General features: G+C 42.7%; 1 protein-coding gene across 1 annotated transcript; it reads left to right on the top strand.

The window, feature by feature from the left end:
• The first annotated feature begins 10,344 nt into the window (after positions 1–10,344).
• On the top strand, positions 10,345–15,653 carry tmem109 (transmembrane protein 109). The gene is made up of 3 exons (XM_039811336.1): positions 10,345–10,888; positions 11,817–11,919; positions 14,946–15,653. Exons 1-3 carry the CDS (start codon positions 10,688–10,690, stop codon positions 15,314–15,316), a joined length of 675 nt encoding a protein of 224 aa, XP_039667270.1. The 5' UTR covers positions 10,345–10,687; the 3' UTR covers positions 15,317–15,653.
• The last annotated feature ends 1,011 nt before the right edge of the window (positions 15,654–16,664 follow it).

The following is a 16,664-nucleotide window of genomic DNA, read 5'->3' as shown; positions in this document are numbered from 1 at the left end:
TCTGGCCTTTTTAGGGCCACACCGGTCATCGGTCACATTTTAGCTAAAATTCCTACAGGTTCTGATTTTTGCTTCGGACAGCATTGTCTCCAAGGTGGCTAGCAGTATTGGGTTGCTGAACTCAAACGTGCATTTTAGACTGAGAAATCTTGGCGTGACTTTAGATCAGGCTACGAGTCCTTAACCCGCACCTGTTTCTTCCACCTCATTGCAAAAGTAAGGCGTTTTGTATCCTACGCTGAGTTAGAAATGATTATACATACGTTTGTTTCCTCGCGTTTGGATTACTATAATTCTCTTTTTACTTGCCTCAGTAAATCATCTGTAGATAGTTTACAATTGGCCCACAATGCTGCTGCTAGGCTGCTGACAAAGTCAGGGAGGGCATGTCACATTACCCCTATCCTGGCCTCTTTGCACTGGCTACCGGTTGAATTTAGGATCCAGTTTAAGATTCTTGTAAATACGTACAGAGCCATCAGTGGTCAGGCACCGGCCTACATTAGTGATCTGCTGCAGCCTGATGTTGTCAGCAGATGATCAGGGCTTACTGGCTGTTCCTTATACTAAGCTGAAAACTAAAGGTGACAGAGCTTTTGAAACAATGGCTCCTAGACTGTGGAATGCTTTGCTTTATGATTTGAGAGCAGCAGCCTCTGTTGATACTTTAAAAAAAAACAGCTGAAGACAAAGTCAAGCATTCGTTTAGCCACATTGTTGACTGTACTATGTATTTTATGTCTTTGTGATTTGTTATGATTTACTGTTATTCAGTATGATGTATTTATTTATTTGGCCTGTGAGGCACTTATTGGCTCTGTCTGTGATAATTGCTATATTAATAAACTTTACTTACTTACGGTCAATCTGCAGACAGCAGGGAACACCGGGAGATGGCTCAACAGATTGTCTGGGGCTGTCAATGCTGTGTCTCAGCAAAGAAGTGGAGGGATAGAACAGTCGCTGCGGCCACTGCTAATTTCACCCAACATGCCTTCATGCGACACTGATTAAGGTTACAGATAATGGCTGAGATGTCATTAGTCTGGCATAGCCAGACCTTCCTCCGCAGCACCGTAGAGGAAGGTCTGGCTAGTCCACATAGAATTCAGGGATGGGAGAAAAACGTGCTCTGGTTAATTGGCAATTCTTTAAACCAATCACAATCGTCTTGGGTGGTGCTAAAGCACTGGACGGAGGCACGGTGCCCCTGCTAAACAGCCTCAGGAAGGAACTTCTTTTAGTGGAACAAGTATATGTTCAAAAGTAGTTTTAGTTGTGCAACAGAAAACTCAGATTGGACAGATAGTCTAGCTAGCTGTCTGGATTTACCCTGCAGAGATCTGAGGAGCAATTAACCATAGTCCACCAGAGTGTGATGTGTAGCGGGAGATAGAGGACCCAAATGCAGGTAGAGGCAGGCAGGCAGGAAATGGTGGGAACTCAAGGATTTAATTTCAACAAAAAACGGCAGTACAGAGACTGGAAAACTTACAAAGCCCCGCAGGGAGAGATCCAAAAACAAAGGGATACAAAATGCTGAAACTGACGGGCAACACACAAACAGGAACAAACTGACACAAGCAGCAACAAACGCAAGACGATCGGACACAAGACAAAGGGAACACAGAGGTTAAATACATGAGGTAATGAACAAACGAGGGACAGGTAATACAGCAGGTGAAACACATCAGTGTGGGGTAGGACAATCAGACAAAGCGGGAAAACACAGGAAGTAGAACTCAAGAGTCAAGACAGAAAACCAGACTTTCACAATAAAACAGGAAACAAACCGGAATACACAATACAAACGAGACAGAAACAGAACAAAATACAAGGCACAACACCAAACCATAACACGGAGTTTAGAATTTCCAGCAACACCGGTGTAATGCCAGAAATGAAATGCGTCGATATAGATTAAGACGTCACTCACCTGGTGAGAACACTGTGCTTTCCTATGCTGTGAGAGTGTGTAAATGAAACATTACGTTGTTAAATTTTAATAATTTATTGGCCGGCCGGTCAGCTAGTTAGCTAGCTTACTTGCTAGAGGGCTCATCCAGCCACCGTCATCCTTCTCATTCTTCCCCATTCTCATGTATACGGGGAGAACTGGCAGAACCCGGGTATTCACTGAACTTACTGCTGTGCATGGAAATGCACTGAGTTACAGGTTTTTCCCATTATTTTTCTACAGACATGTACGTACATTCACAGTCAATGTTTAGATTGATATTTTTGTGTGTAAAATACAGGAAAATCTGTAAAATAAAATTACAGTTTTTTACAGTGTATGGGACTACTCAAGTAAAGTATCTTGAACATAAGTACAGTACTTGTTCATTAGATGATTTATTCAGCATCATCTCAGCCTGAAGATGACTTAAGGAAACCATCTCTTAGACTTTCTGTCACCTGTTTTCAAAATGTCTTTATTGCATATCAACATAAACACAGACATGAAGGGGGCTCATCTTGGGAGCTCAGCCAGGAGTTGGCTGCACGGTCAATAATCACGTATTGGTTATGACACTCAAATTAATCACTTACAGCTGCTCCTTTTCTACTTTACTCCACTCCATCTCAGAGGGAAAGCTCGTACTACACTCCATTAGTCTGACAGCGTTAGATACTTTACAGATGACAGTTCTTCATCCCCTTCCTGTCCAGTGAAAACCATGTATCTCCAGATGTGTTGATTTGCTGGGAAATGCATCGCCACAAAGCTGAAAACAGGCTGTTTACAAAAGCCTTCACTTGTTAGTACTTTAACTGTGTGTGTGTGTGTGTGTGTGTGTGTGTGTGTGTGTGTGTGTGTGTGTGTGTGTGTGTGTGTGTGTGTGGTGTGTGTGTGTGTGTATTGTTCCATGGGAAACAGAGTGTGGACCAGAGCTCCCAGCATTGTAACAGTTGGGAACAAAAGAGTCTGTTTTCATCCGAGTCCAACAGCAGCAGAAGACAGGAAGTCATTGAAAGTCAGATGGGACAGTGTGTGTGTGTGTGTGTGTGTGTGTGGGGGGGGTTCAGACTTAAAAAATAGAGACCAGAGACATGTTTCCATTGGCTCTAAAAATGCAAAGCAACCACAAAGAAACACAGAGAGACATAAAAATGCATAATGTCAATATATGCATTTGTATTTTACACTATTTTTGGTACTTTTAATGGCATAATAATTTGTTAATCAAGTCATTTAGTTATTTTTGTATTGCATGGACCTGAGCCCAGCTGTGAAGTTTGGTCCAATTTTGACATTTCAAATGTAAGATGTCAGAAGGCCGTCTGCTTCTTAATAAGTTCTTCATCATTTATAAAGGTTTCCTGGAGAAACCAATTAAAGGAAACTTATTATTTTAGTGACTTGTGTTAAGTTTGAAAGCAGTTATTGAGTTCAAGAGGAACTTCCTTGAAGAAAAACCATTTAAAGCCATGAAGCTGCAGAGCTTCCTCTACTCATCATAAGAAATCATGTGGCGCCGTCTGCTGGTACAGCCGTAGACTGCACGGTGTCTGAATGAAAAGCCAGATTTTACTGACTTTATATACTGCTGCACTGTGAATGATTGGTGTCAATTTACAGCAGGATTTAACAGTATTAACCTGTTATTGTTGAATACTAAAGAGAATCTGTTAAATAACGCTCTATTGACAGTTTTACAACAGAACTATTATGTATTCCTAAAATACAGCACTGCTAATCAACCCAGAGGCTCTTATGTAACAGTCTCATGCATTTATTTGATTAGGACAATGCATATTAATCAACATTTCTGTAAATGTGTGTAGGATTCTCGTAGGGTACAGATCATTGGCAAATTATCAAAGATGTTTTATCAATATTAATAAAGTTATGAATATGGTTATTAATAACGTTATCAAATCGACAAACAATCAAAACGGGGCACCACCTTGCTAGTCAGGGACCAATAATCAAACTGTGGAACAGTCTCATTTCTGTGGTAATCCTTTAAAAAAGGAAATAAAGGAAGGGGTGAATCCAAGCACGGACCTGATCGACCAGCGATTATTACAACAAGTACACAAATAATCACAAGCAACTGCTAATTAAGTATAATAAGATTTATTAACGTCACAATTATCAGTAGCTAAACAATAATCCTTCAATAATAAACTTATATATCTTTTACCATATCACAACCAAAACAAAGCCAAAACAAAGCAGCATGTGTCATGGACACGTCTGTGGGTGTGTGTGTGTGTGTGTGTGTGTGTGAGCGAAGGAGGAGGGGCGGTGTCAAAATGTATTCCTAACACAAAAACCAAACTGGCTACTCCTGTGAGCTGCACAAAACTATTTAGCCTCAAGAGGGCGGTAGTGGTGCTGCGTGCACGGGGAGGAGCTGAAGAAGCCGAGGGGGTTGCTAGGCAACGCGCACGCTTAGCCTAGTATGCTAGGTCATGTGTTAGCTCTGTACAAGGTGATGCCGACTCCACGTGTGAAGCTAGCCTACAGCGTTAGCTCGGGAGATACGCGGCTAGCCTGTGTGTGTGTGTGTTAGTAAGAGGAGAAAGAGAAGAAGAGTAATGAAAAGAGTCACTTTGATCTTAATTATCGATAATGACCTAGTTCCCCTCAGCCACTGTCCTACAGACTGAGACTTTTGGTTTTGCTGAGGGAAACGTCACTATAACCACTCCAGTAGCTAATTGCTGATTTTCGCGATTCTATCGCAGACAGTAACTAAATTCCATGAAAGGAATGAATTAGCAGGTAGCGATTACAGTTATACCCAGCTACTTAACACCATATAAATCAACGGTATAATTGATCGTTTATACATTCACAGACAGATTAATAATCACATATGGACCAGTACATGATTAAATCAGATCACATTAATGGCAACAATGGTAGCGAACCCTTTGGTCATTAGTAAACACACTACTTATCTCTGCCCAGACGTCAGCCTTTATACGGTGTGTTCAGTCCGTTGTTTCTGTCGATAGATTTCTACAGAAATGAAACAGAACGAATCCCCGGCGCTCGTCAGGGCCACGGAGAAACTCCCCTCCAGAAAGGCAGTAAGGGGAAGAGTTTGGTCGACTTTGAGAAGAAAAACGTTGTTTCCTTCTCACTGCAGTTATGAAAAACACTGGTGCTTTTTTCATAGGATCCTCCGAAATTAAATCCACTTTCTCCAGAAAATAGAAGTTGAGCACAGCGGCTTGCGGTCTCCTGTCAGCAACGGGAGTTGCAGGTGAAGACGAGGGGGTTTCCTAGGGTCAGGTTATTTATAGGTTCAGACCCCCTGCTGTGTTTATGGTCCCGCTGAACCAATAGGAAGACTCGAAACTCTTGAAAGGGTGAAAACTACAGTCGTGTAGTCCTTTGACTTCCTGCCAGTTGTGAGGCGTTTCCCTTCGGGCTGGCACTTTCACATAGAGGTGTGAATTAACCAGGCTTTGAGGTTTACATACAGGCCAAGATTCCTTTGTCTTGGCCACATGTCCCCTTGTCTCTGAGCACATGTGTGTCTTGAATCCATAGGTCAGTTTAATCTGAGGCCTTTTGGTTAAAATCGGGTTTAACCAGACTCTTGGTCCCCAACATGTGCCAGTGTTAGCCAGATGGCTAATTTTCATATATATTCCTAGTTTCCTAGAATGCGTGTGTTTGTGGTGGGAGGAAACCGGAGCACCTGCAAAACCCATGCAAAACACAGGGAGGAAATGCAAACTCCACACAGAAAGGCCCTGGCCAGACCGGGGATCCAATTCTGCAGTGCCTACTTGCTGTGAGGCAGATGTGCTAACCACTGAGCCACCGTGCTGCTAACTTCACCTGAACTGCACACGTGGAGCAGGACCTGTTCTTTTCTTCATCCTTCCACAGTATCTCAGCAGGGGCGGGTCTAGAGGGGGGGTCCGGGATGGCACCCCCCCGAAATATGATTGCATACACAATTTGTTGAAAATAAAAACAAGTTAAATACAGTATTTCCTATATTCCCCCGTACCACCCCACTTAAAAAATTCAGTGTCATCCATTCATCCCTCCCTCGCCATCTTCCAATACTTGGACTTCTGCACTTTTTGGCATTTTGAGAGAGAAGGCTGAGTCTCAGGATTTCGTTAGCACTAGTTTAACATGCAGTTGTTCTGTGTGTGAAGTTTCCAAATTTATATTAAAGTGCCCATATTATGAAAAAAACACTTTTTCTGGTATTTGGGGTGTTCTTTTGTGTCTCTGGTGCTTCCACACACATACAAACTTTGAAAAAAATCCATCCATGCTGTTTTGAGTGAGATACGGTTTCTGAATGTGTCCTGCCTTCAGTCTCCTAGTGAGCTGTTCAAAATCGGCTCGGACTGTGACGTCACAATCCGAAACGAGGTGGCTAACCGCAACCGTTAGCTCGTAGCGTTAGTATGCTAATGCTAATGCTAACACTAGCATGGTACCTCGTTCTCAATAGCAAAGCACTGCTACAACACACACAAGTTCACCATAATCTACAAAAGAACTACTTACATGTGCTCCCTCATTTAGAAGTCTCCCAGCTAATCCTGCCTTGTAACTGACTGAAGTTGAAGAAACAGCCTTTCTTTTACTTCTATGGAGCTAGCTGACATGATCTACATCTGAGCTACTGAACATGTGCGAGTGCAATCAAAGATAGTACAGAAGAAGAAGATGAAAAGAGGTCTCACTCTGTAGCTAAAACAGAAACCAGGTGAAAAGAGGATCTACAGCAGTGAGAGAGAGCTGTGCAGTACAACAACAATATGGTGTTTTTTGAAAATTAAACCATGTAAACCTATTCTGGTACAACCTTAAAATACAATTATGAACCTGAAAATGAGTATAATATGGGCGCTTTAAAATAAATGCTATTTGCTATGCAGAACTGGTTCACCAACCACAGTAACTTCACAGTTGTATACTTGTCCCCTTACTCCCCATTTCTTAATCCAATTTAGGAATTATTTTCAGCTTGGCATTGGAAAGTGTACGGCGGCCAATCACATGCCTGCATGCCTCTTCTGGAAGCAATGCAAGGCCATATTTCCCCAGCCAGGGTTGATATTGTCTGTGATGTGAATGAGGTGATGTTTGATCACACCATCACCACATTTAAGAGTAAACTTAACACTCTCCTATTTGATAAAGCTTATAGTTAGGGAGTGAGGAGTTGCAGCATTTGCCTAGACCGGCGGGGAGAGGTTGTGTAGCCACAGTCACAGCACGCCCCCTCCCTATCTCTGCTTCTCTGCAGCTCTGCTGTTATAGTTTTAGACTCCCGGGGGACTTCCTTTGACACACTGAGCTCCTCTCTCCTCTTTCTTTCCATCTGTGTGCATACATGTCCAAGAAATGCTTGTTAATAACTTAGCTCTGGGGAGCTTATTCCCCAGAGCCCTTATGTTTTCTCGCCCCGCAATTTTCCCTGGATTAGGTTGGCACCTAAATCATGGTTGCAGTTGTTGCCGTGGTCCTGCTAGGAACCCTGCTACGCCGTGCAGTGCCTTGCTACGCCCTGCAGTGCCCGGCTACTATTTCTAGTCATAGTTCCATTATCTTTATTGTGACTATAGTTGCCACTGTTCATCATGCCCCCCAACCGGCATTGTCAGACACCGCTTACCAAGAGCCTGGGTCTGTCCGAGGTTTCTCTCTAAAAGGAAGTTTTCCTCACCACTCAAGGTTTCTGCCTAAAAGGGAGTTTTTTTGTCGCACTACATGCTTGCACTTGTGGGAATTACTGGAATTGTTGGGTCTTTGTAAATTATAGAGTGTGGTCTAGACCTACTCTCTGTAAAGTGTCTTGATATAACTCTTAAGATTTGATACTCTAAATAAAATTGAATTGAATGTTTCCAGACCCTAACATAAACCATTCACCCCATTCTTTACAAAACCATTGTTGTTTGCCATTGCACTGTAATTTTACTGCAATTATTTGTAATTTTTTTGTTTTGTTTGTTTACAGAAACATATAGTATTGAAAAATAAATTACAGTAATGTAATTCTACTTTTTGTTTGTAAAAACCTGCTTTAGGAAAACAACTGTATATATTTTTTTCTGATGCCTTAATCGAAATGTAAGTAGATGTTCCTTACTGGAACATTCTTTCACAGAAGCTTCTATGAGAATGTACTCAAAGTATTAAAGAGAGCAGGCTTTTGTATGAAGTAGATCAGTGTGTTGTTGCTGCTTTGAAAGAGTAATTCAAATGATGACGGCGAAAAATGCTATTTTGGAAAATAATTGTTAAGTTTTGAGAGTTTCATCTTGCTATAGAAGAGAGATATTTATCTCCAAGTGTTGTTTCTTACACCTCTTTCACACCACTGACCAGGGTTGGGCCCTGCTACCTGATCAGGGTTCAACCCTTCTTTTGGAAATGTAAACCAAGCCAGTCTACATGGGTATATTTCTGGTCATGAGAATTCAGATATGACCTGGGTCAACCCGGGAGCAATACATGACAATTACCTAAGTTCTAGAAAGGAGCGGGCTTTACAAGTCGTATTCAATGAACAGCTAACATCACATACTCCAGTCCAGCTGTACACCAGCAGAACTAATGATTTTTAGGTACTTGAATCTGTCATTGTACAGTAGGGAGAGAGAAATACAGCTTACTTTATGATTGTTTAGCAGTGATTAGGTTCTAAAGCACAAATATATAACCATCATCATCATGCATTTCATTCATAGCAGCTGGACAAGGAAGTAGGTTACTCTAGTTGAAAAAAAACTCTTAAGTGCTGATGGTGTTGGTTCACTGAACATCTGATGTGGTGTGCACATTTAAACACAGGATCCAGTGCCGTTCCAAAGTTTTATTGTTGTCACTGCAGGGGAAAGGTTTACATTGGTTGCAGGTGAATAATGGATGGTGGATGGATGGATGGATGATTTTGTCTAAACAAATAAATATATATAAAGAAAATGTCACAGATCTAAATAGCCTTGAACAATCAATCATAACAAATTAGGTTGGATTCAGCTTGACTTACATCCGTAATGCATCCACAGTCTGCACTGCATCCACAATCTGTACTTGGTTTTTCTCTTAACTCTAAACAGGATTTCACTCTGCAATCTAACATAAACCAAACAATATACATCAAACTTTCAGACATAACATTCAATGTGACCAAATATAAGTGTTATACAACGAAAAAGTCCATTAGACTCACATCACTCCTCTCTTTGTTCTACCTGCTTTGTTTGGAGGAAAAAGAGTGTAACAGGCCTGAAGGGCAGAGTTATATAAGTTTGGAAAGGGGCGTGGTTTCAGTGGTGATTGACAGTCCATGAATGAAGCAGGTCAGGTGGAAACTTGATATTTAACACTCTCTGCAGGGTAAATCCAGACAGCTATAGCTAGACTATCTGTCCAATCTGAGTTTTCTGTTGCACGTCTAAAAACGACTTTTGAACATACACATGTTCCACCAAAACAAGTTCCTTCCCGAGACTATTTTGCAGAGGCACCGTTGCTCTGTCCGGCACTTAGCACCGCCCATGACGATTGTGATTGTCAATAACCAGTGCACTTTTTCCTCTGGCAGATTAGATTTATAACAATTTTAAGAGGAGGGGAGAACATTTCTCTTTGTTTGATTTCATTAAGTTGGGCTTTGTTGTTGGCTTCACAACTCTTTTTACGGGTGTCTCGTACCAGAGAGAGGGAGTAAGAGCCGCAGTGCCAATAGAATTAAACAAAACAAAAAGGCAGACTAGTGAAAGGGGTATATCTTGGCTTGTGTGAAAAGTTTTGACACAATGAGCCACATGTTGCATGTGTAAGCAATATGCAACAACTGTAAAATAACCGTGTTGGGCTTTATTGTGTGCAGCCATGGATGAAGACGAGGCATCAGTTAAAGCCATTCAAGTTTGTCTTTCACTGAATGGAAGATATGTGGGAGTTTCTGGAGGAAATGGTGGTCGCTCCTCATCTCTCCTTTCTCCCTCTCTCCTTCTCTCTCCTCCTCTCTCCTTGTCTCTCTCCTCTTCCTTCTTCTGTCCTCTCTGCTTTTCTCCTTCTCTCCTTCTGTCCTCTCTCCTCTCTTTCTCTCTCTCTCTCTCGCTCTCTGAGTGAATGGCGGATTGAGTGTTGAGAGCGTGGATTGCGCTAATTTGTAATAGTAATTACAAAGTTAATATGATCAATATCATGTTATGACACAGAAATGATTAAGGTAGGCTATAGTGTCTTCCACTTCACTAATAATGCTGTGCTAAGCTAATATAATTAATAATCAGTTAGAAATATTATCAAATGAAAATGTGTGACTTCCTGTCCATGCTTTGAAGGCTGCTGGAAACTGTTTGCTGGGGCTTTGTCTCCGCCCCCGGCTTCTCCCGCCTGCCCTCGTCCGCTTTACAGGCGAGGCGCAGTTCATCTCGAACGAGCCTACTGTCTATGTTGCTAAGCCTGGGTTCCGAAAACGACCGAAAACAGCCGAAGACTGTTGGTCAGCGAGCTGGGTGAAGCCGTCATGGAGACTTGTTGCACACTGAGCCAGTGGGGGCACACTCTCTTCCATCTCCACTAACTGGACTTGGTTTTTCCGCATCCTATGTGACGTCACCACCCGTCGCTGTTTACCTGGCACGTCCACGGTAACGTTAGAGTTTACCGTTAAGTTTTGTCGCTCATAGGAGTCTTTTATAACACATCGCTATTGTTGCATCCACTTTTAAGATGTTTGTCCATTCAGATGGCAGAGCTTTGAGCGTGCTGTGTGTGCTCAGCGCCTCGCTGCTGCTTGTCTCGGGGGAGGAAGTGTGGGAGAGCCGCTCCGGGATCCAGGAGCTCCGGACAGCCCTGGTCGACCTGGCCGGGGAGGGGAGGACTTACCTGGGCAGGCTGGCCGGGGAGCAGACGCTGCTCTCGGTACAGAAGGTGAGACATGGAAACAATGGAGTCAGTAAGAGAGTGCAACAGTTTACTCAAGAAGCTAATAGGCTATAGATTTGTAGCTATATGTAGTGTCTGACAAGGAATCTGAAATATGTCAGGCTATTTTAAGATTATTTTAAGACATATAGGCTACTTTTATTGATCCCTCAAGGGAAAATGACATGTTTTAGGGTTAGGATTACATTTTTATTTTTATCAATAAACGTTTTGACATGCAAGTTAGCTATGTGCTGGAACGTTCACATCCACCCATAGTTCACATTTCACATGTTCACATCCAAAGTTCACATGTTCACATCTATAGTTCTCATGAGGGAAAGTTCTCTGTCATGTGAGGGTTACTTCCTGCTTCCATGTGTGGACTGACTAAGGCCTTTTTATGGTTGTGCATTGAATCGACGGCGTACCCCCGCAGACCCCTCTGTAGCCTGACGTGCACCTCTCGAAAAATGTAACTACACGTCGCTCGGCCGAGGCTTTGTAGCGTTGCATTTCCCCCGACTCATTTCCTGGTTCTCCTTCTCCATAAACAACATGAAATCAAGGAGAGGGTTAACTTCTCCTGCTACACATTTCCCACCGTGGTCAGAAAACACAGGGGAGACACTTTGTTTCTCTCACTATGACTCTAGAGTCGCTACTTGCTCCAAAGCTAATCGACGTCATCTCTTCCCCCCACCCACACACACACACACACACACACACACATACACACATATACATACATACATACTGGACTCGACCACACCAGTGCACAAGTATAAACATCAGGCCACTTACTAGGCTACTGCAAAAGCTCTGCGTGGAGCCTGCACAAAACCATAAAAAGGCCTTTAGACCAATGTAGGTAAAGCAGGCATTGTGTTAAACATGTCTCCTGTCTTCTAAACCCCTGGTTACCCCCCCCCAGGCTTTCTCTCAGGTCCTGGCAGTTGCGGCGGGAGCTGTGTCCGCGGCTCTGAACGTGCTCTTCCAGAATGTTTCACACATCCTGCAGGCTGCTGGAGTCCAAGGTACCGTCCCACACAGCCAAGTCTCTTCTGTCCATCACACAGGCGTAGGCGCCAGCCTCGTGGTTCCCTGTGATGTTGCAACATCAGAGGTTGTACCAGAATAGGTTTACATGGTTTAATTTTTCAAAAAACACCATCTTTTTGTGGCACATTGCACATTGCAGCTCCTCTTTTCACCCTGTGTTGAGCTCTCTGTTTTAGCTACAGAGTGAGGCATCTCACTTCTGTTCCATCTTTGTTGGGAGTCGCACATGCGCAGTACCCAGGTAAGGACTACTAGCCAGTCAGAAGCAGAGTATGAGGGCGTGCCACGCTAGCAGCTAGGCGAGCATTATAACGTGTGTTACAAAGTGACGCAGATATATAACACAATAAAAGAAAGGGGAAAAAGCCAAAAAGCATAATATGAGCACTTTACACCGTAAGTCCAGTTTCATTTCTCTTAAGTGTGTTTTTCAAATGTTCTAATGAAGGATTTGTGCAGTTGAGAAATATAATTTTCTCTTTCACTTATGTATAAGCAACAATAATATCAAATATTGAGAATAATATGCAAATACATTATAGAATAAATATTCTAAATAGCACAAATCCTTCATCACACAAATGTGAAAACGCCTAAAGAGAATCTAATTATTACACTATTGCACTAAGAACAGAAAACAAACAAAAACTAAAACCTGACCTTTCTGGCCTTCCTTGATGCAAAATCATCAATAATGTTATCGTATGAAATCTGCTCCCCTATTGAATGATTGATACTGAAGGAAAGGCCAGTGAGTTGTTCCTGGGACATGGTTGACCTCAGGTATGACTTGATCAACTTTAGTTTTGAAAAGCTCCTCTCTGCTTGAACCACAGTGACTGGCAGAGTAAATGCAATCCAAATCCAGCAGTCCAAAAGTTGGAGTAGATCTCCAATAGATCCTTATCATCCCCCGTCCCCCCCCCTTGTCCGGACCGTTCCATTTGGGAGACCAAGCAACATAGGCGCCGATTTATGTTTTCCTCCGTGGGTGCTCACAGGCGCACGCCCTTTAAAAAAAAAAAATGTAAAAAAAGTTGTCAAACAATGTTTGCATTTCAGACGGCCGACACGAACACACGCCTATCAACTCCTTAATAAAGCCGTTAAGTAGGCTATCTTTCAACTCAGGATAGGATTGGAGATGAAAAGTTTAACTGACACATAATCGCGATCAGCTTCGTGGGTGCTCAGTATTAGCGGAGCACCCACGGTATCGGCGCCTATGCCCAGCAACCCGTTCGACCCAGAGGTGAACTGTCCCCCCCTCCCCTTTCCCCTTCTCACAGATTCTCTGTGCAGTGTGCACGGTACCTTCTCAGCAGGCAGGGGCGCCAATTTGCCAATTCCCCACACGGTGAAATGATAGATAATACAGTAGAAAACCGCTTCAAGGATTTTTTTTTTTTTAAGTGCTCGTGCCGCCCCCATGTGTCATGAAAAAATGCCGCCCAGGGCGGCTGCCCGCTTTGCACGTGCCAAAAAACGCCACTGCCAAAACTTACCGGATCAAATGCAAAAACATGAACCTTGGTCCGGACCTTGGTTCGGACTGTCAGGTGTGAAAGCCCCCTTAGACAGATTAGAACCAAAGCAAACTTACTAAGAAGAAAAAACTAAAGTGTAAGTAAGTAAACTTTATTTATGAAGCAGCTTTTAAACTCATGGTTACAATGTGCTGTACAGTGCAGTTAAGTTAAAGGTAAAATGGAAGGTAACAATAATAAACCAACAGTAGAAAGCATCCGGGAGGAACTGCGGTCTGGAGACAGGTGTATGTCGGTGCCGAGAGAATTAACACTGGGTTTTTACAGCCAGTTTGCCTGTCAAAATGGCAGACCAGTTAACATCGGGGCACCCACTGCCAGCGGACTGTTGGGAAATGATTTGAACCCCCTCTGCTGTTGTTGACACTACCTGTGAACATCCTAATTTTATACAGTCTATGGTGAAAACTCAGCATGAAGCACAGTTAGATTAGTTTTTTCTAAGAGTACCTGTGACAACTGCCCCACTGTCATTTCCATCCAATCACATAATTTGTTTGGTAGATGGAGGAGGTTTACCCCTTTCAGATAATCAGTCTACCTGGGTATAACCCTGGTAAAGCCATTGGTGTGAAAGGGGTATTAGTGAGTACCATAACTCATAGTAATAAACATGTTCTATAGTAATACAAATAATAATTTTATTTAAGACAGACAGCTACATGGAAACAAAACCAAGAAGAGAAGCAGCAGCAGTGAGTGAGAAGGGCCTGGTCAGACAGAATCTGCTAGTCTGAAATATGAAATATGTGTTGAGCTGGGATTGAAGGTGGGGAGGGAATTAATTTCACAGATGGATTGTGGGAAAGAGTTCTTTTACTGAGAAAACTAAAGCATTTCCTGTGTGTGTGTGTGTGTGTGTGTGTGTGTGTGTGTGTGTGTGTGTGTGTGTGTGTGTGTGTGTGTGTGTGTGTGTGTGTGTGTGTGTGTGTGTGTGTGTGTGTGTGTGTGTGTGTGTGTGTGTGTGTGAGTGAGAGAGAGAGACCCGGGTTACAATTTATTTTAAGATACAAAATAAAGGATTGATCACAAAAACCCTAAACAAGGATTCTGTTAGTGTAATTGTTGTATATTTGCTTTGTCTTATGTAATAATAAATTGAACTTTCTCTGTGTTTTTGACCAAAAGAGTAATTTAAAGATATTATTTATTTTTATAAACCAAACAATTAATCAAGAAAGTAGTCAGGAGATTAATTGATCATGTAAATAATTGTTGGTTGCAGTCCTTTTATAGTTTAATATCCTCACATGAAATGTTAACGGAGACATTGTCATGTGTGGATCAGAAGTCAAAGCTGAAATCTTCCTAGGGTGGATCAGGAGGACACTGAGACCGTCTGTCTGACTCATTAATATGAACATGGATCCTGTTTGTCACCATTATTTGAATGAAATGATCATTTCTTTGTGATCCTGGATGAATCAGTTGTGCTGTGCTGTTTTCCTGTGCAGGTGTCCCCGTCCCCAGAGTGTCCCCAGACGGCCTGATCTTTGTGACCCAGTGGCTTCTCCTGGCTCTCATTGGCTACTGGCTAATCTCCCTTGTCTTCGGATTGGTTGCCTCGGCTCTGAGGCGGGCTCTGTGGCTGCTGAAAGTGGCCGTGGCGTTGCTGTGTTTTGGCCTGATCGTGAGCGACCGCAGCGTGGGCACAGACACCACCGCCATCCGATTGGCTGGCCTGGTGTGCGCCTGCGTGCTATTGGGCGTGTGGACGGGGCGGGGCTCTGCGGCGGCTGATAGGACGGCTCAGCTGGAGCAACAGCTGAAGATCCTGGAGAGACGGCTCGGAGACATGGAGCGCTGGAGCAGGACGGAGGAGTGACTGAGGAGGGACTGAGACTATGTCTGTCCATTGTCTCCCGTGTCTGTCCTCCCTCATGCCACATGATGCCTTTAAGGACTTCTGGAACTTCAAGAGAAAGAGGTTTCTGCAGTTTGGAAGTTTTCTATAATGTCATTCATTACTCATCCCTATTTGATGACCGAGTCATTCCTGGAAGCAGTGCTTTATTAGTCTACATGTTTTTATACTGTTTATCTCTTTTAAATAGCAGTTAGTTTCTAAGAATGTCCACAGTGGGAAGGAATACGCATTTACATCCATGTTCTGTCTGTCCTTTACAACATTAAAGAAACATTTGGGGAACAACTCCTTACTACTCCTTCTCTGTTTCTTGAGTTAGATGAAAAACACAGATGTGGTTAGCCTAGCTTAGCATAGAGAAACTGGGAAACAACCTGTTCTTGTATCTTATCTGTTTAACCTGTGTAGAAACAAAGATGAAAATGTAGAAATGTATAACTCCTGCTCAACACAAATGATTCTTTTCATGTTCCTGTACAAACCAAGCCAACAGGACACAACATGTTCATTAGTAGAGGGTTCACCATTCTCCAAGGTTCCATTTGACTTTTGGTTTTAAGGTTGGGTTGTTCTCCGTTCCAGATAAAGCAGGAGGGTTAGGAGCTGTTCTGCTCCAGTTAGGATTCCCCGTTTCCAGTGTTTATGCTAAGCTAGGCTAACCTAGCCTGACTCCAGCTCTGTATTTAGTATGTACATCATATCAATATTGTTATCTCATTTTGGCAACAACGCTAATTAGCATGTTCAAAACCATTTCTTTAACTTGTAATAAAAGTAATGATACTTAAGACAAGTCTTCCTTTCTGCTCCACTAGGGCTGTGCTCGATTGAATAAATTCTTAGTCGACTAACACTCATTCAATTGTATCGACTAATCGATTAGTCAATGTAAGCGACAGATCTGTAAATCTGAGTTTCTCCGCAAAGAGTCATGCAAAAGCATCACTTTAATTCTTGTGTTTACCAGAGATGTGCTCGTACGTTTCTTGGAAATAAGTCATTCAGCGTGAAAAAAGCATCAAACATGACTAACTGACTAGAAATCTAAGTTGACTAAGACCAAAACGACCGATTATTCGACTAATCGACTAAGGCCCTGTTTACACGATGACGCTCTCGGGTGAAAACGAAAAAATATTTTATCGGATGTGCCTTTCGTTTATACGGCGACGGCGTTTTTTGGGGCTTAAAAACGCAAAAAAGTGAAACCACCCTCCAGAGTGGAAATCTTAAAAACGCTCTACCGTCGCGTTACCGTCTAAAGGGTAAAAACGCAAAAGTCTGAAGACAGAGGTGGAGAGAGACG

This window comes from Perca fluviatilis, chromosome 1 (assembly GCF_010015445.1).
Source record: "Perca fluviatilis chromosome 1, GENO_Pfluv_1.0, whole genome shotgun sequence".
NCBI classification, from domain to species: domain Eukaryota; kingdom Metazoa; phylum Chordata; class Actinopteri; order Perciformes; family Percidae; genus Perca; species Perca fluviatilis.
This window is presented reverse-complemented; position numbering and strand designations above follow the sequence as displayed.

Coding starts and splice junctions, on each gene's coding strand:
- tmem109 (XM_039811336.1), top strand. CDS start 10,688: ATGTTTGTCCATTCAGATGGCAGAGCTTTGAGCGTGCTGTGTGTGCTC. Junction 10,889..11,816: donor CGCTGCTCTCGGTACAGAAG/GTGAGACATGGA, acceptor ACCCCCCCCCAG/GCTTTCTCTCAGGTCCTGGC. Junction 11,920..14,945: donor GCAGGCTGCTGGAGTCCAAG/GTACCGTCCCAC, acceptor TTTCCTGTGCAG/GTGTCCCCGTCCCCAGAGTG.